Source organism: Camelus dromedarius, chromosome 2 (genome assembly GCF_036321535.1).
Source record: "Camelus dromedarius isolate mCamDro1 chromosome 2, mCamDro1.pat, whole genome shotgun sequence".
In the NCBI taxonomy this organism is placed as follows: domain Eukaryota; kingdom Metazoa; phylum Chordata; class Mammalia; order Artiodactyla; family Camelidae; genus Camelus; species Camelus dromedarius.
In genome coordinates this window covers 61674276-61700713 of record NC_087437.1, presented here as the reverse complement: position 1 = coordinate 61700713, position 26438 = coordinate 61674276, and the positions used below count along the sequence as shown (strand labels likewise).

At 36.3% G+C, this 26438-nt stretch overlaps 2 protein-coding genes across 12 annotated transcripts in view; one reads left to right on the top strand and one right to left on the bottom strand.

Moving 5' to 3' along the window:
• The window catches only part of IQCG (IQ motif containing G), a 33148-nt gene extending 20103 nt beyond the window's left edge, over positions 1 to 13045 (top strand). For all 3 annotated transcript variants that reach the window (XM_031454503.2, XM_064494350.1, XM_010994450.3), the window contains 4 exons: positions 805 to 879; positions 9327 to 9458; positions 10333 to 10434; positions 11857 to 13045. In XM_031454503.2, coding sequence (XP_031310363.2) covers positions 805 to 879; positions 9327 to 9458; positions 10333 to 10434; positions 11857 to 11997 — 450 coding nt within the window. In that variant the 3' untranslated portion in view covers positions 11998 to 13045. The remainder of the gene's footprint in view (positions 1 to 804; positions 880 to 9326; positions 9459 to 10332; positions 10435 to 11856) is intronic.
• Positions 13046 to 13182: 137 nt separating this feature from the next.
• LRCH3 (leucine rich repeats and calponin homology domain containing 3) overlaps positions 13183 to 26438 on the bottom strand; it is a 110146-nt gene continuing 96890 nt past the window's right edge. For 7 of the 9 annotated variants that reach the window (XM_031454445.2, XM_031454456.2, XM_031454464.2 and 4 more), the window contains 2 exons: positions 22798 to 22875; positions 15982 to 19123 (listed from right to left, as the gene is read on the bottom strand). In XM_031454445.2, the coding sequence (XP_031310305.1) occupies positions 18923 to 19123; positions 22798 to 22875 (279 nt within the window). In that variant the 3' untranslated portion in view covers positions 15982 to 18922. Of the gene's footprint in view, positions 19124 to 22797; positions 22876 to 26438 lie in introns of all 9 variants that reach the window. The other 2 variants (XM_031454471.2, XM_031454498.2) reach the window with 1 other exon arrangement.

Genomic DNA, 26438 nt, shown 5'->3' with positions numbered 1-26438 from the left:
GATTCTGATGGGCTGTGGCCTACATCTCTTGGGTTTTGGTAATGACTTTGAAAATTGGTTGTACTTTCTTCTCTTAGTCACTTAATCCTTATTTTATAAAACCACTTGCCACTTCTCCTGGTAATTATAGGGAGAGGGCAAAACAAGAGACTCAGTAACTGCAGGTTTTTGCTGCTGCTTTCCTCACCCAACCAGTACTTTTTAACCCTCCATTAAGAAATACAAAATCTAAAGAGCTGCCCTTCATTCAACAGAAGTTAAGGAGTCATAGTAAAAGTATCAGGAGAAAGAAACAAGGGTAGGCCCTCATTAGAGGAGGGAAGCTAACTGGCTAAAAGAACAACAGGTCGGCGAGAAGGAGCAAACATCAGTAGGGTGTGTCATCTATGGGCAGGAGGACACTTTTCTCTGAGCCCCCTGCGTATTTGAAAGTTTACTCCCTTAGTGCAGATTAAGGCTATGACAACAAACCTTTTTCTTACACTCTGGAATTTCCTTTTGTAGGCCTGAGAAACTTGAGCCCTTGAAGCATTGTTTCTCTCCTTAAATTGACATGACTTTCCAGGCAACATGATTATGGTCGTTTTGTTCTGGGCACTTGCCAGACCCAGCTCAGCCATGTTTTGAGCAGGAATTGAGTTGAATGGGAATGAAATTTTCACTCTGGAGCAATAATGTAGAATTCTTGGGGTCCCAGCTGGTAAAGAAAACCTGTGCTACTGTCACAGTGACACCTCTGATCTTGAGAACTCATTTCCAGCCCTGCTGGGAAGAATTCCTGATATTGGTTTATTGTTCCCACAGAAACTGAGGTTGAAAACCGAAGAAGAGAACCGGATTCATGTGGAGATCGAAATGTTCCTTAGAAAGGAGCAGCAGGTGGGTCACTAAAACTGACGTGTTTGTGTCCCCCTTGTTAAATACCAAAGGACAGAAAAAAAAAATTTTTTTTTTCAAGGAAGAAAAATCAACTGTAATTCTACTAGCCTAATAAGTGAGCTGTATAAGCCCATGTTTTCTTTCCAAGTTATCTATCTGGATAAATATTTTAAAAAGCTGTAATTTGAGTACAGGTAAAATTTTGTCCTCTATGTTTATCATTTAGCATTATATAAGAAACTGTTTTCTTGTTCCTATATTGCTTCATAGTCATAATTTTTAAGTAAATTTTATTGATTTATTAAACTGTAAAAGGCACATATTCTTATATGAGGGAAGATTTTCTAAAAGTTGCCAATTACTTTTTCACTCATTTTTTCATTTTATTATGGTCTCTTTGTAAAATAATTTTAAATGGTTTTATAATGTTCTATGGAATGGTTTTGCCATGGTTTGTTACTCTCTGTTTTGGATATTTGGATTTGGTTATTTCCTAAGTTTCATTATTATAAATAATGCAGTAGTGAAAGCTTTGTCCAAATAACTGTTTCCTCCATTGCAATTATTTACGAAAGTAAATCTCAAGCATGAGATTATTAATTCAGAGAGACTGGTACCTTGTGACTCTGGGTAAATATTGCCAATACTTTCTCCTTTACGCTGACATCAGCAACGTATGCAGATACTAATTTCAGGGTATCCTCAACAGAACCAGCTGTTTTAGATGTTTTTTTTAAACTCTGCTAATGTAATGAGTTGTTTTATTTGCATTTTTTTGCCTACTATTAGAATTGACAATTTCCCTATGTATTTATTTACTCATATTTTTAATTTTTAAATTAAAAAAAAATTTTTTGAAGTATAGTCAGTTTACAATGTTGTGTCAATTTCTGGTGTACAGCACAATGCTCCAGTCATACATGAATATACATATATTCTTTTTCATATTCTTTTTCACCATAAGCTACTATAAGATATCGAATATAGTTCCCTGTGCTATACAGTATAAACTTGTTTATCTATTTTATATATACCAGTCAGTATCTGCAAATCTCGAACTCCCAATTATTTAATTCATTTTACTTCTTCTTGTGTGAATTATATGTGACTGAAATGGTTTTAATTAGTATTTCCAATACTAATAACAAACCAAGGTGAATAGAGCCTTTCAAAATATCCCTGTTGGATGAATAAGGAAAAAATTTCCTTCTTATTCATGATATACCCTGCTTTTGAGAAAGCTAATGAATTTTCAGTAAACAAGTCTAAATTTATAGTTAAAGAAAAGAATTTCTAGATGCTATCTCACAGACCTTTAGTGAAAAACAAATCAGTAGGCTATTAGAATCAGAGTTCTGTACCGCTGCAAATTAACAATTATGTCTCATGTTACCTATTTCAAGTGTTAGAACATGGCAGGTATTTGATAACAATCAGAGGAGTTGGTGGATAAATGGATGTTGGGTGAAGTCATTGTTCCCCAGATCTTCAGCCTAATAACACAAGCAGTGCATAATACTTTTAATGAAAATTTTGAAACAGTATAGAAATATGTAGATTTTCAGAAGTGAACACTCTCTTAATCACTCCCTTTTTCACAGATTTCTTCCATATCTTTTCTTCTCATATATACACTTGTGTATGTACCTACTTACTTGTTTTTAGTTTTTATTTATTTATATTTGTTTTTGACATAAATTGGATTATACATTTTTTTTGAGACACTGTTTTTCAAAAATTTGTCTTTAATGTTTTTTTTTTAAAGCAGTACAATTGCTATAATATGCCATAAAGGGGATGCACCAAAATTTAGATAACCATCCTGTCAGTGGACCTGTCTCTAAATGCATGGTATATGGAAAGGTTATTCATTTTCATATATTATTCTAGATTCCTTATGTCCTCTCATATTAGGTTTAATCGTTTTTCAGTTGATTCATTTGGATTTTCTAGGTAGAAAATCCTATTGACTGCAAATAATAACAATTTTATATTTTCCCTTTCATTATTTATATGTCTATTTCCATTTTGGGCTTATTGTGTAGACAGAATGTCAAGTGTAATGCTGATTAGTAGTAATGATAATGAGGCACCGTTTTTCTATTCTTAGGGTTTTTTTTAATTTTTATTGAAGTGTAGTTGATTCACAATGTTAGTTTCAGGTGTACAGCATCTATTCTTAGTTTTAATGGTATTTTGGTCAGTATTACACATGAATTCATGCCAAGTTTCTCATATGCAAGTTAGGGCACCATTGGGAAAGAATGGGACCCTGCAACTTGGAATGGGAACATCTGGTTGGACTCAGAGGTGCATAAATGACAGTCCTGAACTTCTAAGTCACGTAAGCCTCTCTTGCCAGTAGAAGTAGCCTGCCTTCTTGTGTCTGAGGAGATTAGCCTTCCTTTCTCTGAAAACTCTATGATAATTTCATCTGAGGCAGATGCCTTGAAAAAGGATGTTCACCAAGCCCTAGTGCAGTCACCCCTTTTTTTCCATGGATCCATCACTAGGGTCAAATCTCAGCAGGTTCCATGCTGACAGATAACTCAGAAGGAAATAGCTCACACTCCAAATGAATTACAAGACTTTGCTGATATTTATTGGTCCAAACCTGGGGGCCATATATGGGAATGGATTCTAAGGGTGTTAGACCAAGGAGGGTGGAATTCAACACTAGATTGAGTCAAGTTTATTTGATATGATATACTTACTAGAGATTCTGGATATAATGTGTTAGCTTGTGTAGCTGGAGGTAACTCTTAACAGTTTGCTTAGTTGGTTAACTGAAACTTGGTCTCAACAGTGGCCCATATTTAATGAAGTAGAGATGCCAGAGCTTCCCTGCTATGATGTGGAGGAGAGAATTCAAAGACTTAGGGAGATTGGAATATCAGAGTGAATTTATCATGTGTGACCTAACACCCACCCAAACACCCACCCAAACACCCACCTCTAACTAGTTCCTGTGAGACACTCCTTCTCGGAAGACACTCCTTTACTAACAAATTCGTTAAGGCACGCCTGCATCCTTGAAAAGCCCCACGGTTGCTTTCTTATGTAGGCCAAGTAAGACCATGGGTGATAACATCACTAATATGAACTCCTTGATTTTAATGGGGACGATGGGATCATGGAGTGCCAGAGGACATGTGGTAGCACTTAACTACCAAAGACAAGGTGGACGCAGTTACCATGGAGGGCAGCAGGGATGTACTCAGATGTAATCAGAAGATCTTTGCCCACAGGGATGTTTGGCAATGACTAATTAATCATGGTATCCCTAGGAATAAAATTGATGGGCAGCCTGATAAAGCATTATTGATCCATGTAACAGAAAAAAAGTCCAAGTGTAGTAGCCAGAAACCTGAGTTGAGTCACCACAATGAGGAGTCATGACCTTTCATCCAGTTTCCAGACCAAGTAAATTCACAGACCCAGAGCCCCCTGACTGAAGGGAGCAGGTCTCAGTGAGGATGCACTCTGCAGCACAGCTCAAGTAATGCAAGTGAATCTTGCTCTAAGCCTTATCCAAGGGACCCGTGGCTACTTATTAGAGTGACTATACACTGGAAAAAAGAAAATATCCAGACCTTTTGAGATTACTTAACGTTGGCCCTGAATTTATGATAATTCCTGAGGACTCAAAACAACACTGTGGCCCCTACTCAAAATGGGAGATTATGGTGGTCAGGTGATACATGGAGACATAGGTCTGATTTGCTCTGGGCCCACTTATTCTATGGATCCACCCTGTGGTACTTTCCCCAGTTACTGGATATACAATTGGAATAGACATACTTGGCAACAGACAGAATTTTCACACTGCAGTTAGTATTCCAGATGTAGTATCTTTACTGGAGAAAATCTTCAGTGGCCACTGGCACATAGTAGGCAGCTATTAACTTGACTAAAGCCCCTGTCTCCAAACTAGTTTGAAAAAAACTCCAGAAGTTTTTACCTGGCAGGACCAATAGTACACCGTCACAGTTTCACTTCAGTGATATGTCATTTCTCTTTTCTCTGCCGTACTGTGGCCTGCAAAGGTACTGCCTGCTTTGTCTTTCCACAAGACCTTGTAGTAGTCCACTGCACTATGTTGACTGTATCTGATGAACAGAAAGAAGCAAGGATTTTAGATGCCTTAGACATATGTGAATTAGAAGGTAAGAGTACTATTTTTAGTACTAATTCTGTATCATCATGGTCCACTTAGGTAACAGAAATCACATCAGTAATTTGAGCAGGGAAAGTTGAACAAAAGAATCATTAACTGGTAATAAGGGATTGGCTACAAAGAAAGGATAAAAGAGAACTTGAGGGCTGAAGGACAGTATCCAAGGAAAGAATAAACAGAGAAGATTGCTTTGTTGCGCTGGGTCAGAGCTGGTCACAGCTAGTGGGATAAATCTGGTCAAGCAGGGAACTGTGGACTGTTTGGCAAGCAAGAATCCTTCTGTTGTATCAGCAAAACTTGTTGGTGAACAAGTGCCACTGGGTGTCCCACACCTGTGCTGCTGTCAGCTGTGCCCCAAAACAAAAGAGGAAGCACACAGGAACCAAGGGGAGCTTTGTCGCGTCCCTCTAGCGCCCTCTACTGACAAAGCTGAACATGGTGCCAGTTTACAAAAGAGAAATGATTATGGCAAGCTTCCAGTTTCACAAAGCTGGTCAGTGAAGGATGGTTTGGAGTTGAAAGGCAATAAATTGATAACTGGCACAAATGGGGATTGTATGAAGTTTGCTCTGTAGGTTTATGGGAGATGAACTTTATAAAGTTAAGAAAGTTTCTTTTTAGTCTTATCTTGCTAAATTTTTTCCCCCTTCTTAATCAGGAATGTCTTCAGTTTTATGAGACAGATTTTTAAAAATACATTGAGATGATATGGTTTTCTTCTCTTTTAATATGTTAATAAAATAAAATACATTAATAGATTTGTTATGTCAAATCATCTTTAAATTCTTGGGATAAACCCTTCTTGGTCATAATTTATTATTCTCTTACTAGACTGCTAGAATTACAGATTTTTATTTTGTATTTATATATTCCATAAGTGAGATTAACCTATAGATTCACTTTTTGGTGCTTCTTTGATGTATTGTGATCAGTTATGCTAACTTGGTAGCTTGAGTTGAGAAGTTTTCCATTTTTTTATACTCTGAAACCTAAAAGTAGAAATAGAACAAAATGGATTATTATCTGTTCCTTGAAACTGATAAATTTCAGCATAAATACTCCTGAGATATTTGGCTACTTTTTCAATTTTTTAAGTGATTATTGATGTCTTTTCTTTAAAAAATCTTTGAGTCATTTTTGGTAACTTAATCTTCCTAGAAAATAATCCACTTCATCAAAACATTCATTAAATGTCTTAGTATAAAGGTGTACTCTATAGTTTCTAACAGTTTAAATTTTTTTATTTCTGAAGTTATCATCTTTTTTCATCCCTTATTTTAAAAAATTTGTGTCTTCTCTCCCTTTATCTTGCTGAGACTTTCAAAAGTTTGACCATTTTATTGGTCTTTACAAAAATCTCTTTTTGGTTTTATTGAGCAAATCTGTTTTTTCCCGTCACATTGGTTTTTGCTTTAATTTTGAGTAATTATTTTCTTTGTGCTTATGTTGCTAATCTTTGTCTAGTTTCTTAAGTGCTGAATTCATTTACTTTAAAATTTCATTCTTTTCTTGTAACTGATATAAATCAACATTTTTCTGAGTACAGTTTGGCTATAATCTAGAGGTTTTGATAATTAATGGTTATATTGTCTTTCCTTTCCAAATAATTTGAAATTTCTTTCATTTTTCCCCAGCATTTTATCATGTTTCCAAATATACACAAAGTTGAAAGAATTTTACAGTGAATGCCCAAATACCTTCTAGTTGTAGATTGTACCATTTACATTTTATTATTCTTGCTTTATCACATATCTATACATCCTTCCTCCACTAGTCCATCTTATCTTTTTTATGCCTTTAAAAGTAAACTGTAGACATCATGATTTTTAGTTTATGACTTGTTATGTCCTTTTTAACCCAAAAGTTATTTAAGAGGGTGTTTCTGAAATGTCCAAGTAGTTGAAGTTGGAGAGGGAAGAATGTGGTCTGTATTCCGTTGCTCACAACAATGCTTTGACGTTTATACACTCTTACTGTCTTCCATTGTGGTTTCAGAATGTGAAATATAAGACTGATGCTTGTTGGAATTTGTAGAGCTCTTACTTGGGCTTATTATATGCTCAGGTTATATGAATATTCCATGGGTATTTGAAAAGAATGTTTTCTCTGTTAGGTACAAAGTTATATAAGTATTTATCAGTCTAGCTGTCAAATTCTCTACCTGAGCTATTAATTTCAGAGAAGTGTGATAGTCTCCTAAGATGATTGTGGATTTGTTAATTTCTTATATTTCTAATGATTTTTGCTTTATATATTCCAAAATATGTTGTTAGAATATAAAAGTTCATAACTGTAATGTGTTCTCAATAAGGCTTGACAGTTTATCAGTTTAAAACATCCCTTTTTGTCTTATTTTTGGCTTGACTTCTACTTTGCCAAATATTAATTGCCAAACCTGCTTTCTTTTTGCTTTGATTCTATGGTTTTAGCTGTGTTTTTTATTAACAGTTCATAGTTGGATTAAAAAAAAATCTGAGAGTTTCTTTCTTTTGATAGGGGAGTTTACTCCAATTTATTTATTGTGATTTTTCATTTATTTGTACTTAATTCTTCCATCTTATTTTATGTTTCCTGCTTTTTAAGCTCTCTAGTTGCCTCTCTCCTTCTTACCTTTAGTGGAATTGATGGAATTTTTATTGCTCAATTTCCAGCTTTCTAGTGCAAACTCCAGTTATTAGCATACCACGTTCCTGGTTTTGTAATATCTACATACCACCTGTGTTATTATCATTTTCTAATTAGTTACTTATCTAAACAACTATATCAATTTATTTTCAGTCGAGATTATTATATCATTACTATAAAAGGAAAGCCAGTATCATTTACCATAAATAGAAATTAATGTAAATAGAAGTGCAACAAATACCAGACGATACGACTACATTTTAGCCAGCTCCTCTTGCCTGCCTGGAGCCTGTTCTTTCACTTTTTTTTTTTTTTTAAAGTACAGTTGATTTACAATGACTGTCAGTTTCTGGTGTACACGCATAGTGATTCACTTATACATATATATATTCTTTTTCATTACAGGTTATTACAAGCTATTGAATATAGTTCCCTGTGCTACACAGTAGGACCTTGTTGTTTGTTCTCTTTTTGATTAAAAAAGTGTTAAGAGTTAGAAAGATGTTAAAGACATGATTGCACCAAACTGACAGAATCATGCGTTGTGAGTGATGTTTTTATAAAAATTCCGTGTTTGTGTACCACCTGAAGGCTCCTCTTTATGTCTCATTCTTGAGGTACATGCTCTAGGAGTTTGTTACACATTCTATCCTTGCAGTGGTAATCCTTAAAAATTTAACATATATTTAAACTTTGTTCCTTCTCTTAGTCTAATCAGTAGTTATATCTTCTTGCCTTTATTGAGGCAAAGCTTTTACTTACTTCTTCTCTTTGTCTCCTACATCCCATGTTGAAATCATTCATTATATATTTCTACTTAATTGATGAGGGAACTGAGGCTTGGGGAATTTAAGCAAACTTGTTCAAGTGACAAAGTTCAGAGTTGAACCTAGGCAATCTGCCTTCAGAGCCTGTGTTCCTTCCACTAGATGATGCTGCCTAATTTGGGATTTTGTTCCAGATTATGATTTATTATTAAAAAGTTATGATATATAGGGTAAATACACACTTTACTATTTCTTCTACATCTGACTTCATTTCATCCTTGAGTAACTCTTTCAAAAAGATTAGATACATTCTCTTTCCCTCACATTTGAATGCAAGGCTAGCTAGGAATAGAATCTTAGATTCACATTTATTGCCTTTTAGAATTTTGAAGACATTGTACCCTTCTTGACTAGTCTTTAGTGTTGTCAGTCAAAGACTGTCTGTTGCCATTCCTTATCCTTCACAATTTTCTACTTACCCCGTATTCCTTTCCTCTTCACTGCAACTTCCCTTATCCAGACATGTGGAAAGATCTTTCCCCCATTTTTAAATTGAGCAATAACATACATGCAGTATGTTGTAAAGTACACAGATATTAAGTATACAGTTTGATGACTGTTTATGTCTAAACACCCCTGTAACCACCACTCAGATAGAGACATAGAGCACACATCACAGACGTCTCCCTTAGGCCCCATTCCCAATTAATAAACCAAGCCAATAAACCTCATCCAATGATGGGTGAAGTAACCATCATTCTGACTTTTATCACTATAGAAAAGTTGTGCTTGTTCTTGAAACTTATATAAATGATTTCATGTAGTATATACTTTTTTGCATCTGGTGGAAGCCATATTTTATTGTTCTTTCCAAATAGAAATTGGAGGAGAAGCTAGAGTTCTGGATGGAGAAATTTGATAAGGACACAGAAATGAAACAGAATGAACTAAATGCTCTCAAAGCTGCTAAGGCCAGTGACTTAGCTCACCTTCAAGAACTTGCAAAGACGGTAAGGAAGCAGAGTCTGACCAGTGAAGGCTGAGAGCACTCAGGTGTGGGCGGTAGCTAAGCAGCAGTAGCTGGGTAATGCTAGTTTTGGTTACAGACTGGAGGTGTGCTTGCAAGCCACTGGGATTCTTTTTTGATGATGATGTCATCAATGATGGGGACAATAACAGCAGCAGCTGACACATCATAATGCTTAATATCCCAGGCACTCTTCTAGTATTTTACTTTTTTTTTTCTTTACTTTTTTTGGGGGGAGGGTAAGGTAATTATGTTTGTTTGTTTGTTTACCATTTATTTATTTAACGGAGGTACTGGGGATTGAACCCAGGACCTCGTGTATGCTAGGCACTTGCTCTACCGCTGAGATATACCCTCCCCCTAGTATTTTACACATATAACTTATTTAACCCTCCCAAGAATCCCTTGAGCGAGATTCTATTTTTATTTCTACTTTGATCTCTGAAGACAATTATAAACAATGATTTATAAAAAGCTTCTGATTATGGTTTCATCATTGAATAAATGGAGAACTGCTTGAATTTCTCTTTTAAAAGATGACTATTTGTAGGTGTACATTCTATTATAGTTTTTTAAAATTACATTATTTGAGGTCATTAGTCACATCAAATTAGTATTTCATTTTTATTAAAGATTTTAAAGCAAGTTTAACTTACTCAAACTGAAAAATATTAGGGGAACAATTATAAAGTTAATATGTGAATATTGACAATATAGGAATCCAGTAAGTTTTTTCTTTGGTTTATCTTTAGATCTGGCATGCTTCATTTCAAAGTTTTACATGAAAAATGCAGGGCTTGTTGGGCCACAGCTTACCCAAGAGTCCTGTAACACATGATTAATGTCTACTTTTGCAGCTAAGGGAATATGAACAGGTCATCATTGAAGATCGTATAGAAAAGGAGAACACCAGGAAGCAGATACAACGGGATGACTTGGAATTAGAGAGCACCATAAAGGTAGAAAACCTCAATTGGCATCCTGGGGCCTCTTCAATTCTGTAGTTGGCCAAACACCGAGGAGTGTAAAGCATCTCTCGTTTATTATCAAACTCGGAACAGGAGATCTGTGAGGAAGCATGGCCTTTTGTTATTATTGGAGTTTGCCAACACAGTCTGTGGTGCAGAAGGATAGTTAAGAGAAAAGGACATGCCTCTGATTTTTAATCTGGGGAAGAAGAGCTGGTTAGCAGTGAGAGCAAAACCTAGAACTTGTGCCCAGCGGGTCAAACTTATGAATACTATTTCTTACCAAAACAGCTCTTAAAGTAATTATTTTTAATATCATACTGCTTCTTAAAATCCTATTTATAAGTCAGCCCATGCCACCTGCAAGGTTCTGATAAGATCTGTTTTTAAAAAACATGAAGGGGTAAGTAGAAGTTCAGAAAAAAGGAGATTTAAGTTTTATATGAACTTGTGTATATTAGTGATGATGAAACTGGCAGGTCAGATTCTGTTTGGTAGGAAGTATTTTCAAGCAAAAATAACATCAGCTGAACTAGAACTATGGTTTTGAGGATTGCTCTTCTCTCTGAAAGAGGAGTATCTGTTGAGACCCTATGGTGTGCAGACTGTGGTTTGGGATGTACACCGGGGGCAGATTATGAAAGTAGGCTTTAAAGTACATTTAGGACCAGGTATTCAGACCCAAACTTGATCTTTCCATTAGGAGAGTCAGATGTATAGTTAGCAAGTATTTATTGAGCTTCTATGATATTTTCTATTTGTCAGAATTCCTTATTTAGAGGAAAACTGTAAGTAGTAGCTGAAGGCCATTTTTGTTTTCTTTTTACTAGTGGATTTGCTCCGAGTCTTGGGGCTTAGTCTGAATTTAAAGTGGCCCAGACTGTATTCAGAACAGTTGTGTCTAATGGCTAACACATTCAAGGGAGCTATCTAAATCCCTTTTGAAAGTAAGAGGAATCTGGATCCTTTAATCAATTATTGAAGACATGAAATGCACCAGGAAGTCTATTGAAGTCACCTAGATTATCTGCACATTTTTACTTGAGTGTTTGTGGCTCAGGTAACTAGCATCCCTTTTAGATCAAATGGTTGGTAGATGTGGGGAACGTGGGTGTTCAGAAAGTACAAGGGAGTCAGGTTTCTAAGTGCAAAGGAAAGATAGGCCTAATCAATCAGATTACTTTTATTTTTACTCCTTGAGAACTTTACTCTCAAGTACATGACTTAAGCTCTGGGTCCTGCACAAGGAGGGTGGGGGGGCAATGCTCTAGGGATGGCATACTTGGCCACCTCCATGTCACAGAGAGCCTTCTTCACAGAAGTTAGTTTATGAAAAGACGATCCCCTTACATAGAAAGAATGCAGCGTGTCAGGCATACTATAAATTGTACTCACTTCCCTGTTCTCTTCCAGCTCCAGGCCTGGTGGCGAGGCACTGTGGTGCGGAGAGAAATCGGTAGTTTCAGAATGCCCAAGAAGGACAAAGATGACAGCAAAGAGTCAAAAGGTAAAGGTAAAGGCAAAGACAAGGACAAGAGGAGACGCAAGAAGTGACCAAGTTATCTTCTGTCTTTTCTGCTGGTGTTCTGGAGACTCAGGAGGACCTGAAAGGAGTAAGAAATACCTTTTACCATCACAGATAACTCATCTACAGGTTGTTTCTTATTTGGACATTCCCAGGTGAGGCCTGGTTATTTCACTTTGCCTGTTATATTAGTTTTCAAACCCCAAATTAGTATTATACCATGGATTCAGGGCTTCTTCATAATTTGGAAAAGTTTTGCTGAGAAGTATTTCTAGGAGCCTTGTGAATATTCTTGCTCTTTCTCACCAGGAAAACAGCACATGAGCTTAGTTATAGTGATGTATTAAACTTCAGTAAATTCCTGTACTGTCTCTGATTCTGATTTTATTCAGCTTGCCTATAGTGAAAACTGACACTTAGGAGCAAAGGGTGTCATAAGTGACATTCTTATCGGCAGAAATGTAGTTTTCAGTAGGAACTACAAGATGACATTCATTAAATGTCCAGTATAATACATACACAGTAAAGTTTTAATTAAGGTTGGTTCCTGCCTGCTGTTTGGATTTATTATCACTTCAGTGTTTTTATGGGGAGAGGGTGTGGCATCTTATTCATGTCTTACTATCAGCCACTTCAGCTCCTCTTCTGGGAAACAGGCCGGGATATAAATTATAAATACAAGACAGAAATGAGATATTAGGATATAGAACCTATGCATAGGACAGATGGGGGCACAGGTCCATGGGAAGACTAGTTTGGACGTATTTTTGATAAATGAGACACTAGGGTGTACACCTGCTCTCCCTGCTCAATAGCGCTCACCTTATGGGGTACGACGACTAAAAGAGATAAGGCAGGCGAAAATACCTAACCCGTGCCTGGCACATAAAGCTGTCACTCTTCCTCTTCCCCTAAAAAAGAATGGGCCCCTGGGTCATTCTTGCCTTGATTAGTCAGGATACAATGTCTTGGGATGCTGAAGTTTTCCCTATAGCACAGTTGGTAATTTCTGAGAGAAACGTTGTCCAAATGTGTCACATATATTTCAAAATTAAGCCTTATATGTTACTCCAAATACAGGGCAATACTGATATCTGTACTTCCTCAAAAAAGTACATTTTAATCTCAAGGGACTATTATGAGGACCCAGTTTCTACTGAGTTCCTTCAGGAGATCTACCTTTTCATTTTCACCAAGGAAACCATGTTTAGGTATGAACATTTTCAAATCAGCCTTTATTTCATGCTACTGAAGTGTTGGCTTTTATTTTAATGTCAATGTGTAAGGTGGCATACAGGCAATTTAAAATAGCATACATGATATGGACATATTTATTCTTAGAATTTATGCATTATATGTACAGACATACACATATAGGACAATGTTTTACAAAATCTTACTAATTACATGTTTACAACATTTTCAGAAATAAAATGAAATCTGCTGTAAACCATCTTACTGCAATATGTATATAAAGGTTCTAAATATCCATGTTTTCCTTCATTTCTATAACCATTTAAGCACTTAGTTTTAAAAAATTCATCATACTTATCAGCGTAGTCACACATCATTAGTCACTGCTGAGCTGTTATCAAGTAAGAGCAATCAGACTCCTTGATTAGCTGGAAGGCTGCATTTTCAAAAGCTATTAGGAAAGTCACCTACTACAACTAACTGTCCTACTCTACTCAAACTGAATACAAAGGCCCCTCCTCCCATGAGCTGTTGCCAGAGAAAGCTGGTCTGGAGTGCTAAACAAGATGAGTTAGGAAGCCCAAAAACCTGCTGACTTAAAATCTCCCCTAGTGGGCAGGTACTTAGCCTTTTCTTCGTTCATACTTCAGCTCTGGGAAGCTTGCTGCTTCCGTGGGAAGCTCATAAATGGTCAGGTGGAACTGTCACAAAGTCATTTTCGTCTTACGCTGCAGTCTAGCAAGGCTAAATGTTAAATCTTCCCAGTTTGGAAAAAAAAGGTACACATAAAACACTGAATACAAACATTTTCCAAAAAAACCATCACAACTTGTTTTTGCATCTTGAAATAGAAAAGACATTCATTATACTTGATTATTTTTCTTTCATTATCAACCAAAACTGTACACAAATATTTTCTAACAATTCAAATATAAATTTGAATGAGTTTGATAAAAATATATGAATAAGGTTTCATGCTATGTATAAAATTTGAAATAAGCTGAAATTTCCACTTATTCCTATGGGAAAATTAGTTCCAAATGTTGCATTATACATGTTGACTGGGATTATTCCTTGCATGACATGTGACAAACAGTTCTGTCTTTTGCTGGGTTTCATTTCAAATGGCTCTCTGTATAATCTAGCGATTGTACTGAGGTTTAATGTTGAATTGAAGTAAAAATACCTATAGTTTAAAAATATAAACAGCTGAATTATAAACAAGTCATATGATTAGTGGGTCTGTTTGGAACTGTAAATATGATGAGATCTGGCTCCAGGCACTTAAAACATGTTTTACTTTTGCTCTGTGAGGACCCTGAAGGATTGGGCTTTGAGCGCAGATGTTTTGTGTTACATAATTTTAAACATGTGATATCGAAGAGAAAACATTATGCTCAAACGCATGCACTGGTAAAGAAAATCCAGAACAGTTAACGACAGGGAAAAAACCTAGATAACTAGTATATTCACTTACTCTATTTGGTTTACAAAGGCAGTGAATATGAAAAGATAACACTGACAACTGAAAAAGGCTCAAAATATGAGGGGAAGACAGACCCAAGTGGCTTAGACTTGAATGAAGGCTTCTGGCTTTGTGTTGCCTGAGCCCTTGGGTCCTTTTACTCTACCCGCAACTGAGTAACTAAGCGGGAAGTAACTACTGGGGGAGCCAGAAGGTTAGGTGAAAAGACAGTGAGCTGTTTTTAAGATGTCACAGGTGCTTTAATTTAGCCACAGAAATTGGCCGTTACCTGAAAGAAACATAAGAAACGTGGCCTCTCCTTTCTTTTCATCATCTCCCATAAGCTGGGGAGCTGGAAGTTTATCTGCTGTGACTGGAAGGTGTTCAGGGTCCAGGTATCCTGGGAGCAGCATGGGGCTGGGGGTGTGTGTGGAGGGGGCACTCAATGAAGTCTATGCACAGGATGTGGACCAAAACATGCCACCAGCCTGAAGACCTGGAACCTGTGTGTACAGTGCTTGTTTCTAATGTTTAGATACTAGTAGGATGATACACAGAACCATCCTCTCAAGTGGTGGTGGACCGGAACTGGGAGGAGGCCTCGGACACTGGCCTTAAATACAACAGCATCTGTTTCATTGTTTCACTATGCAAAATCTAGAGCTTCTACATTACTTTTGTTTTGCCTTGGACAAAACAGTCCAAGAAGTCAAATATAGCTTTTGATTTTAAATGTGGCTGAAAAACATAGTGGAGTCATTACTCCCCTAAATCATACACATGTCTAGCATGGAACTACATGAAACACCTGGAATGTTTGCTGAAATGCAGATAACCAGGCCTCACTCTAGACCTACTGAGTCACAATCTGTATTTTAACAGATGCTCCAGGAGATTCTAATGAATAACCACATTTAGAAACGAGTGGACTCCAGAGGTCTTGGAAACAGGTAAAGAAAGATAACAGCAATGTCTGTGCCTTCAAGAGAGCCAAATATTCTTCTGAGAAGATCTTTTGTATGTGGAAAGGTCTACTCTCTAGGAAAGCACAGCCAGTTTAGGTTTCAGTGTTGGGTTCTCAGTAATGACAGAAATAAGTTTCATTTGTGAAAACAAACTGTGTCTTCATAAACAATTCAATGCAAATGGATACAACCTCCCCTAAAATGGAGAAATGAAGAAAAATATTCCTGTTAGGAATCATGGAAACAGTCCCTTTTAAGAACACATAAGCACTTTGTTAAGCAGATGGCTGGCAGCAGCAGTCGTGTTGTCCTGTTCCGTTTTGGCCAGGCCAACGCCCAAGGTGCAGGGAGTCCTTACACAGCAGATAACTGGTGCTGCTGCTGCTTGGGTGGGGCAAGTTCCAGGAGAGCCTGGACCGTCACAGCAACCTGGCTCAAACCTTTCTCTTCTAAAATGTGGAGAGGCAAACATAATTGCTCCTGAAATGGGACAACGTAACATAAAAACAAACAAAAGAGAAAAGAGGATGAACATCACAGAACTGAAAAGAAAAATAAGCATCTCTTCTTTCCCTCATAATAAGCTAAGATATGAAAAGTGAGTACCTGGGAAACTGATCTCTGTTAACATGAGTTACACAGAGATGGTATCTGACACTGTCACTTTATTAATATAACTAAAAGTACATACAGATCATTTTGAAAATGAAAATGGACAAGTTACATACACTTACACATGAAAACAGAGGATAAACAGAATACTATGGAGTGAAAGCAACATCCCTTATCCCTGATAAATAAAAGAGCAATGCAGATCAGTAAAATGAGGCAGGAGAAAATAGAAAAATAGTTCCAAGTTACCAGATAGCGCAAGCCTGAAGATACAACACTGTAGGAGAAAGGCTTTGGAAATTACAAACCATAGGAACACAAGACAGTTTCATGCCGAAACTCAAACTGCCTAAGAGAGGGATGCCTACTGTTGCAACAGTCCTGTGAAAATCAGGGTTCTCACATCAGGCAGGATCACAGGAAGAAAGTGAAGTGTATCCTTGAGATTCAGATGTATTTGAGAAACTTTCCCCTACTTTGGGTAATTCATGGAAAGATCAGTTTGAATTAGTTAAAATCTGAATTACAGAATTAAAAAAAATTGTATCTGAAAAAGTATTTCATATTTTGGAATTCAATGGATTAATTATGCCGGGGAACTATGAGCTTAGTCAGGAACAGCTTAATTAACATTTATTTGCAAAGTGTTCATGTTTGCTTAAGAAAGTTAAATTACTTCTATCTTATCTCATTAATATGTTTGGTTAATCCTTTCTTGTAAGAGAAAAAGGCCTATCATAAGAATAACACCTATCATTGATTAGATGAAAGAAAAAAGACTGCTCTCAAAGGAATGAAAGTGGAATTCTGATTCCACTAAAAAAGGCTATACATATTTATTAAAGAAGATTCACTGCCACTTAATATATTATTAGGAAGATTTACAAAATCAGTTGCAATAAAAAATGTAACAAATGTTTATTATAGGCAGTTATTGGTACTTGTGCTTCTTACTTTCTTTTTATTTAATACTTACCTTGATAAAATACAATCTCTTGATCTTATAAAACTAGCAACTTTTGTATAAATCTTTTGAGTACAACTGTAAGTAAAGATTAACTATACTTAAGATGAACCTTCAGGGCGTTTTGCTCTGGGGGAAGACATTTATTTCCTCCAAGGCCGACTCCTTGATCACCATTCTCAGGGGTGCCCTGTGACCTGTGCATCCGTAACTTAGACATTCCCTCCGAAGCTTAGCTTCCTGAATGCACTTCTACCTTCCAGCTGGCTTAGAGGGAACTCTGTTCTGAAGAGAATGCACCATTACTCCTCCAAAGCCACACATGACACCATGTGTTTTTTCATCAGCTTTTTTTTTTTAAAGAGACAAAACTCCACAAAACTGAATGATCTCTGACTCAGAGACATCCTAAAAACAAAACAAGCCAAAACCCACCAAACTCCAGAAGGCACTATGACTGCATAAAACTGAAGTTTTCAACACAGTGTTCAATGTTTCAGGATTAACAGTAAACAGTTTTTAATGTGTTAAGTAATTATCCCATTTAATATGAAGGAAAACCAAAGCAATCAGATCCTCAGGCTGACTTCTACAGCAGGATGTTATGTTCCTTAAAATCTCCCTTCGTACTTGAATTCAGTCATCCAATTTAGTTAGCAGAGTTCAGGAGATGTCTGAATGTTCAGAAATAACTATTTATAAGAACTAGACTCTGAATGCAGTTATGAAGTAGTTTCAAGCATCAAGGCTAGCTGCTAATACACTAAGCATTCTGAAAGAGACTATCATTGCCTTGGGTACAGAATAGAGATTGCTGCCTAATGCTTTACCTGTTACTGTTCAGATAAGATTCTCAACAGCCTATTAAATACAAGTTCACCTATTAAGATGGTTCAAATATATCGGAAATTACATAAATTCCAATTTTAAATTCTAAATAGGATTCAGAAGTAAAGTTCAGTTAAAGATGACAAACATAATTAAGTGTGCAGACAGGGGCCCACCTGAAAGGTCAGCTCTAGGTAACTTGCTTGTGTACTGTTTTCAATATACACAGTGGACTCAGAACAGCAATCTAGGGAACATATGTGATGTCTGGACTGAAGATTCTGATCAAATTAAAATTATGATGATGAAATGGCCAGTACCATCCAGATGTCCAGACAGCAAATGCTGAGGTGGACTTGTGCCTATCAATAAAGGGAGATTTCAGGACTTCAGGGCACAGCTTGGTGCAGAGATCTAAGTGACCAGGTGCCCCCCGAACCAGAAAAGGTACAACTGTTTCCCTTATGAACAGCTGTTGAAAAGTTCAACAACTCTTAATTGTAATACTTCTCACAATTTCAACACTTAAGTTGTATTGAGGTATGGAAAAATGGACAGATGGAAATTTTATTATGCCGTTTGGAGATAAAGTTCCACATCAAATTCTAACAATAGGCTCATGACTGTATTGGTAGAAACGCTCAGCATTTATGATAAGAGAAACAAGGCCACAGGCCAGGAGAATGGATAAATGAGCAGGAGAAAATATGCTGGTCTTTTACTCTTTGTTAGCAATCATAAACGCTTACTAATGTGATAAGCTGCTCATCTGGACACATGAGAGAAGGATTTATATACTTTACTGGTTAGCTCTTTGATGGCCATGGAAAAAAAAAGCAAATATGTAAATATTTTTGCATGAGAAACAAACCTCCTTCACCAAACACAGGAATGAGGTGGAAAATCACTGGAATGCAATCTTTCAGCTAGAGGGGGAAGATCCAGTAATAAAGCATACAGAGAGTTAACATTAAAGTACAATAAAATGCCACAAAACCCAAAAGCTGGATAGATAAAGAGACAAAACTGGATTCTTCTGAATGTGCCCCAAGAGAAAGTAGTGTTTCAACAGTTCTTTTAACGCTGAGGTTTAGCTGAAGGATGTCAGAAGGGGAACAAAGACTGTCCTGTCCAAAGTGTGAGCAGGAAAGGAAAACAGAAAAACAAAGTCAGTGGATCAGAAATACAGATTTGAGTATAGAATTCAATATGATCATTTCAATCATATTCATAGAAATATATACTATAACATTTTTTATTACGATGAATGAAAATAAAATGCTCAAAAACAAAACCACAAAGAATCTTCTATGTGCTAAGCTTGATTTTACTACTGAATAGCAGATTAAAATTGGCTTGTTGGTGGCTTAGTATGAACATTCAGAGGTGGATGCTGGCTTAGGGTTGCGTGAGGCCTGAGAGTTGAGTGTGCATGACACAACCTCTTTCTCAGTTCATTCTTCTCTATTATCAAAAAAAGAATAGGCCAAAATAAAATGAAAGTGGAAAAAAACCAAAAACAAAACCCAACAAACAATAGGCCAGAAGGCAAGGACAAACCTGGAGATGGGCTGAGGAGAGGGAAATTTTCAGAAAAAGCCAGGTAAATCATGAAAGTTCACAGAATGAAAAAAGCATAATAATCAGGGGAAATTTATTACCTGGAAGTCAGGTGTACTGAATAATTTGGTAATCCTCTAAAAATCAAGTCAAGCCCATCTTAACCAAGTCAAGTTTACTAACTGTGAAAAATGAATCTAGAATTATAAGGGACCTTATTAAAGATCATCCAAACCCTCCAGTTCACAGATTAAGAAATTAAATAAAAGCATTATTGGACTTGATAACAGGAAATATTCTTTCACACATAACATATAATAGCTCTAGGATATAAGATTTTAGACTCAAACAGAAATTTTTATCACCCATTATAGTTTTTGAATGTAACATATATTTAAAAAAGCAGAATAATAAAGAGAATACCCATATGCCCAACTTCATTGGAGATTTTTAAAAGTCACTTTATTCTTTAATGTTTTATTCATAATGTAACTTGTAAACATTTTGTAAGTTATACTGAGAAGGAAAATTGTTCGCCTTTATACATATTCTCTGGACGTAGACTCTGACAAATCCTTCAATACTAAGTTTTATGATACCCATTTTCCAAAGTGATCATTATTATATCCTTGATTTTCTTTACAAGTCAAACAGAGCAAGCGGGGATGTTTAAAGGTCATAATGCCCAGGAGTAGGGAGAACAAAAGAACAAAAGAAGGATTCTTTTTTCCCTCCTAAGGCAGAAGGACCCGAGAATGCTAGTTTAAACCTGTGAGTTTGTATTTATTCAGTTTCTCACTTTGTTTTAGGCAAATGACTAATTGTTTTACCAGAAGGAGCAGCGTAAGAGGAACCCTCCTAAAAGTGGTAGTGGTGGTGGTGGTAGAGACTTGGGTGGAAAGGAGAAGTGGAGAAGGAGGAGGTGGCCTATGTGGAATGTGCATTTCCTCTTTCTAGGTGGGGAGAGGGAGATGTGGGGAGGATGTGTCAAAAGCTCTAGTCTAACCACCCTGGAAAAATATCCGGTCTTGTAAAATTGTATTTTTTTCTATCTCCTGCCTTCAAATAAATACTATTAACCATTGCTTGGGAAATGGTGGACTAAATGCATGCTTTAAAAGCCACACTGTATTTGATTTTGCTGACTGATGGCAGGTACATTCTGAAAGAATTTCAGTGTATGGACTTTATTTGTTGCTGTATTATTTTTAACTATTTTTTTTATTTTGGGGGAAGAAGTAATTAGGTTTATTTATTTTTAGAGGAGGTCCTGGGATCAAACCCAGGATCTTGTGCACACTAAGCACGCACTCTACCACTTGGGCTATACTCTCCCCTTCAGTGTATGGACTTTAAATCTGAGACATATGACTGTTCTGTAAAGCCCAGAGTACACATATAATGACTGTGAACAGTCCTTTAACAGGTTTGACATAGGCTAAGTGTGCCAGCAGGCCTTGCTGTGTGGGGCTGCTTTCAGCACTCTTCTCTCTAGGCATGCAGTGCCTCCTTTTAATCACTCATATCTTTTCTCCCATTCCCTGCATCAATCCACACCACATTCTCTTGTTCAAAGACACTGTGCTATGGACCTGGGGCAGGTTCTAGCATGCTTGTGTAGTGTGATGGTCAGGTAGGAACATCTTCAGTGGCAGAGGGAAACACTGAATGTTAAAGTGTACATATGAATATTAGAACCTGCTTGTTAATAGGGAGAAATGCATGCTGTTTGTTTAGAAACCTTATAAATGCTCTTAATATGTTTAAAAATGGTTTGTTCTAAAAGAGATGAGGAGCCTTTAGAAAACAATATACGAAAATGACAAATTTTCCTTGAATTTGTCCACAGGAACAAAAAAGATCCTTGCTAACTACCACTAAATTTAAATTGAAATTCTTTTATAACTCAGCTCAAAAAAAAAATTCAAAAGAAAAAAGGAAAAATAAATAGTAGAATCAAAATCTACTTAATAAAAGGAGAAAAAATGCTCATGGGAATTCACACTGGCTAATGCAGCTGCTCTGTGGATCTGGGCTCTCTTCCCCTTTGTGAAAGAGCTGAAAGTTTCGGAAAGGTGCTCATTGGGTAAGTGATGCTGTGACCTTCTCAAATCATGTTAGTGAAAGAGAGGAATGGTTAACTGGGTAAAATGAGTTATTGTCGTGAAAGCCCTTGGACAAGGGCTTAACTTTGAGAGAAACAATAGCACTGTTGAGTCCTGGGACCAACACCGGGTTTGTGATAGCTAATAAGAAGGTGACAGAAAAGTCATGTTTTTCCCCTTGAAGGTTGGACAAAGTATGGTGACAAGAGCTGTAATGGCTGTGGTTAACGAAAAAAGTATCAAAATGCACCATTTTTTGTTTATTTCTTTAAATTTATCTATATATCATGTCATTATACATAATACTTTTAAAGAGTTCCACGCTTAACATAATTGTTTTTTTAAGGGTAACTGAGTAAAAAGGGAATCAAGTTCATGTTGCTTATCACATCTATAAATAAAGTTTAACTATTTGTACTATTAAAGGGCAATAAAGCTATCACTGAGGAACCTGGAGGCAGTAAATATCAAGAGCAAGACAAGTGCCTAGAAATGGCTTCTTGTGTGTTAAATTCCAAAGAGTTTAGTGGATAAACTTGTAAAATCTGAATAAAGTCCATAATTGAGTCAACAGCATTGTCTAGGTATTTGTTAGTTTGGATGACATACTATGTTTATGTTAAATATTAACAGTCCAGGAACCTAGGTGAAGCGTACACAGTATCTCTCTGTACAATTTTTGCAAACTTTCTCAAAGTCTAAAATCATTTCAAAATAAACATTTTTAAAAAGTGTTAAAGCAAGTGTTAAAAAAACTGAAGCAATGGAAGTCTTGGTTTGAGATGCGCTATTGTGAAGCATAGATTCTGTAAGTGTATGAAGTTGTACACAAGGTCAAACAGCAAGTGGGGATGTTTAGGAAAATACTAGAATAACTATTTTTGATTACTTAGCACTAATTACTTATTACAATATCTTTAAATTCGTATGTGTATGATTTCTTTGTTTGGTCCTTGGAAATAAGGAAAACTGCTCAAAACAATACTGATTGACTCTAGTAACACAAAATCATATTAATAATTATCAACTTAGTTCAGGGCTAGTCCTATAAGATTTTAAATACCTGCATTTCTAAAAGATTTTAGGAAAATAATGCCCAAATTTATTTAGCCACATGAAAAATGTAAATTTGTTACCTGAGGTACACCAATTTTTCTGCAAGCTTCTAGGAAATTCTCCACATTTCGTCTGCATTTTGCCATTGTTAATTTAGGCTGCAAAGGAAAGAAAATGTGGTCTTACTAGCAAAGTTTTAAAAAATCTGCTAACTAAAAATACTCTTGCCAACTGCTTCATAAACACAATCAATGCTCTAGAGGGTCAGCAAACTTTTTCTTAAAGGAGCAGTTAGTTAATAAGTATGTTAGGCTTGAGGGCCATATGATCTGTTGCAATTATACAAATCTCCTTAGAGCTTGAAGGAACCACGGACAATATATAAACAAATCAGAGTGACTGTGTTCTAATAAAACTTTATTTACAAAAATAGGGACTGGCTTGTAGCTCAGTTTGCTACCACCTACTTTGGATACATGGCTTTGATTTTTGTAAGACAAGTGCTAAAAAAGAAATTTTAGGAGAATGGTTAATTTTTTTAAAATTTAAATTTACATTTTAAAACAATATACACTGAAGAAAATTTGGAGGAATAACAAGAAAACCAATTACCCACAACTCAGTCATTCATAAATTATCATAGTTAACACTTTATTTTTTCTGTTTTTTAAAGAAATACTAATAATAATACAACAGCCTTTGCTCATAAATATGCTACAAATGCATGTCTCTATGCAATAGTAATATTTAATATTTTAAAACATTTTTATTTTAAAAGATTGGATTAAGGAACCCATTTTCTAAAGGGTGAAAATTTCCCATAGGAAATTTCCCTTATCACTAACTAGTAAGCTTGTTTTTCTGAAAAGCTTTCTAGTGACTGGAAACACAGAGTTATATCACATAACCTAAAGCTGTGATAAAATTTTTCGTCAAGTGGATTATCATGTAAGAAAGAAATAGGAATACCATTTCCCAGAATGATTAACAAACTCAATTGTTCAAATTCATATGTTGGTTTAAGCATCAGGCAAGGAAGCCAAATATTTGCAGGGAGTCTGACCTAGAGTTTTTACAAAGGTAAGCAGACAGAAGCTGTACCATCTCTGGAGGGGAAAAAAGGTTTCTTTTGTGAATATCTGGGTTTTCTTCAAAGATGGAATATAATACTGTCACAAGAAGAGGGGGAACAACCACTACATAGTAGTGGCTGAAGGTAGTGTGATCTTGGCTTGAGAAAGGTAGCAGGCGCTAGGGATGGCTTTATCAAAGATAGAAAGGCAACAAATGAGATGGGAGAAAAGAAATAATAATTTTTAAATTTCAAATTGAAAAGCTTTCAAAATTAGGTCCAGAAAGAAGAAACAGTTTTCCATGGAGAGCACACTTCCTTGCTTGTGCCAAGTTCTTCTATAACTGAGGTAAAAAAAGTTACAAAAATATTTCTTCTGTATAGCACAGGGAACTATATTCAGTATCTTGCAGTAACCTATAATGAAAAAGAATATGAAAACGAATATATGTATGTGTATATGTATGACTGAAACATGCTGAACACCAGAAATGACACATGGTAACTGACTATACTTCAATTTTAAAAAATAGTGAAACATAAGTAGAATCATAATCTACTTAACAGAAAGAGAAAAACAATCACAGAGGTTCACACTGGCTACTACAGCCAGAGCTGGGTGCTTTCTCTTAGGCTTTTCACATGTGAAAGAGCAGGTGTTCACTGTACAAGTGATGCTGTGTCTTCTAAACTCCTGGTTAGTTAAGAGGGAGGTAAGGTGCACTGAAGCACAAGAGAAAAGTCACTGTGGTGAAAGCTACTGGGACACAGGCTTAACTTTAAGAGCGAAGAAAACATAGGACAACTACTCACTTAGGGGAATTTTTCATTGGCTAGAAATTCCCTCTCCATATACCAGTTTCTCTTTATGCCTTGTAGAAATGGAAGCAGAATTGATGTAACTAGCTTCTCTTATTATGAAGGGACCTTAGCTAAGCAAACCAGGATCCTGATAGGAGTTTGGGAGAGAAGGCTGGGGGTGTGTCCACAGGGATACCACGGGTGTGAGACTCTAGCAAAAGACCTTTGTTCTACAAAGGAAGGATCCCTACATTTCTGAAACATCTCCCATAGATGCTGGGAGGGCAGAATGAAATAGGTCTGACTGCATAGGTAGAAAAACAAGTTTCTTTCTGTGCAAAGAAAAGCATAAAACAATATAGTTAATGTTGCTTAGCTGAAAACTGGTCCCAGAATCACCACCATCTCAGACAAAAAGAAAAGAAAGCACAGAATAATGATCCTGGGGTCCAATTCAGCATTATCTTTATGAGGATTACTAGCACCCTAAGACATAAAAGGTGTGTGAGTGGGGTTTGGGGAATAAAATCAAGTTTCCTTTGAGACTTTCCCTGCAAAGAGCAGATGTCTGACTGATGAAGGTGAAGAGGAATGGGAAAACATCATCTTTCTCCCTAGTCACTCCTTCCCTTAGCATTTATTTAAATTCCAAGGATGCAGGTCAGTGTTTCAAAATTGGAATATAACTCCTCCTTATAGTCTGATGAAAGCTGTGAATTTACTCTTGAGAAGAATACATATGCATACAATTTTAGGGAGTTCAATGAGCCCCGGAAGCCCTACTAGGAGTGCGTGAATCCCAGGCTGCAAATCCCTGCTCTGATGGAATGGCTAGTTAAAAGGACCCAGGGGTGTAGACTCCCTATCACTATAGTGCAGAAGGACTTCAAGATTTTGCCTTAAGTCAAATATCATAGGAAACTGCCACCCTCAAAAGCTTTTCCAGAACTTCAGATGGCATACACATGGTTCTGGATAGTGAGATACAACCTTTTCTATTTCTGTAACGTACAACCTGATCTGAGTAAGAAATCTTATGCAGGCTTTGGGGAAGAAAGTAATTTTCACAAAAGGAAAGGAATTACACTGAAAGAAATCAGAAATCAACAGTTTTGCTATTCTGAAATTTGAAATGATTCAGAATTTTTTCAGGCCATCTTCCTTGGTGATACGGTTCATTCAGTGAGTCGTCACATCACAATCTTGTAATGAATTTTTTATATGATTCAATAATGCACTTCTAAAAATGTGAATTGTGCTACTTAACACCTATGCCTACTTAACAACCAAACAGCAGTTTATCAGACATCATCGATCCTCCCAAAATAACAAAGAAAGAGGAATTATAACCTAACGGTTACAAGCACATATGCCTTTCTAAGTTTCTTTTAAAATGCCTGGACTTACGACCTCCCCTTACAATGAGGGGTCATTTTTTGAAGGGAAAATTATGGTTTATATAGTACATCAAGAAAGGGTTTCTTAAAGTATACTCATAGTTCCAATTAGCAGGTTCTCAAAGAAATATAATAAATCATCACACGTCAATGTAGCCACAAAGAAACTGCTATGGTTTTTAATTTATGTTTGGCTTTAATTTTATATTCTTATCACAAAAAATCTCTAAGAAAGTAAGTCACAAAGCTCTCTGTATGGTCAAAAGCACAAAACAAGGGAAGAAATAGTCTAATACGAGGGGGAGCAATTCACATGAAGGAAAAATAAATGTAAATATTTATACTGAAAACTAGCCCTATAACAGCAACCCCATTAAAGCAATGTTGACTCATAATAGTCATTTTCACCAGAAAAAGTGAGTTCTATTTTTATTTTTGCTTTTAATTAAAA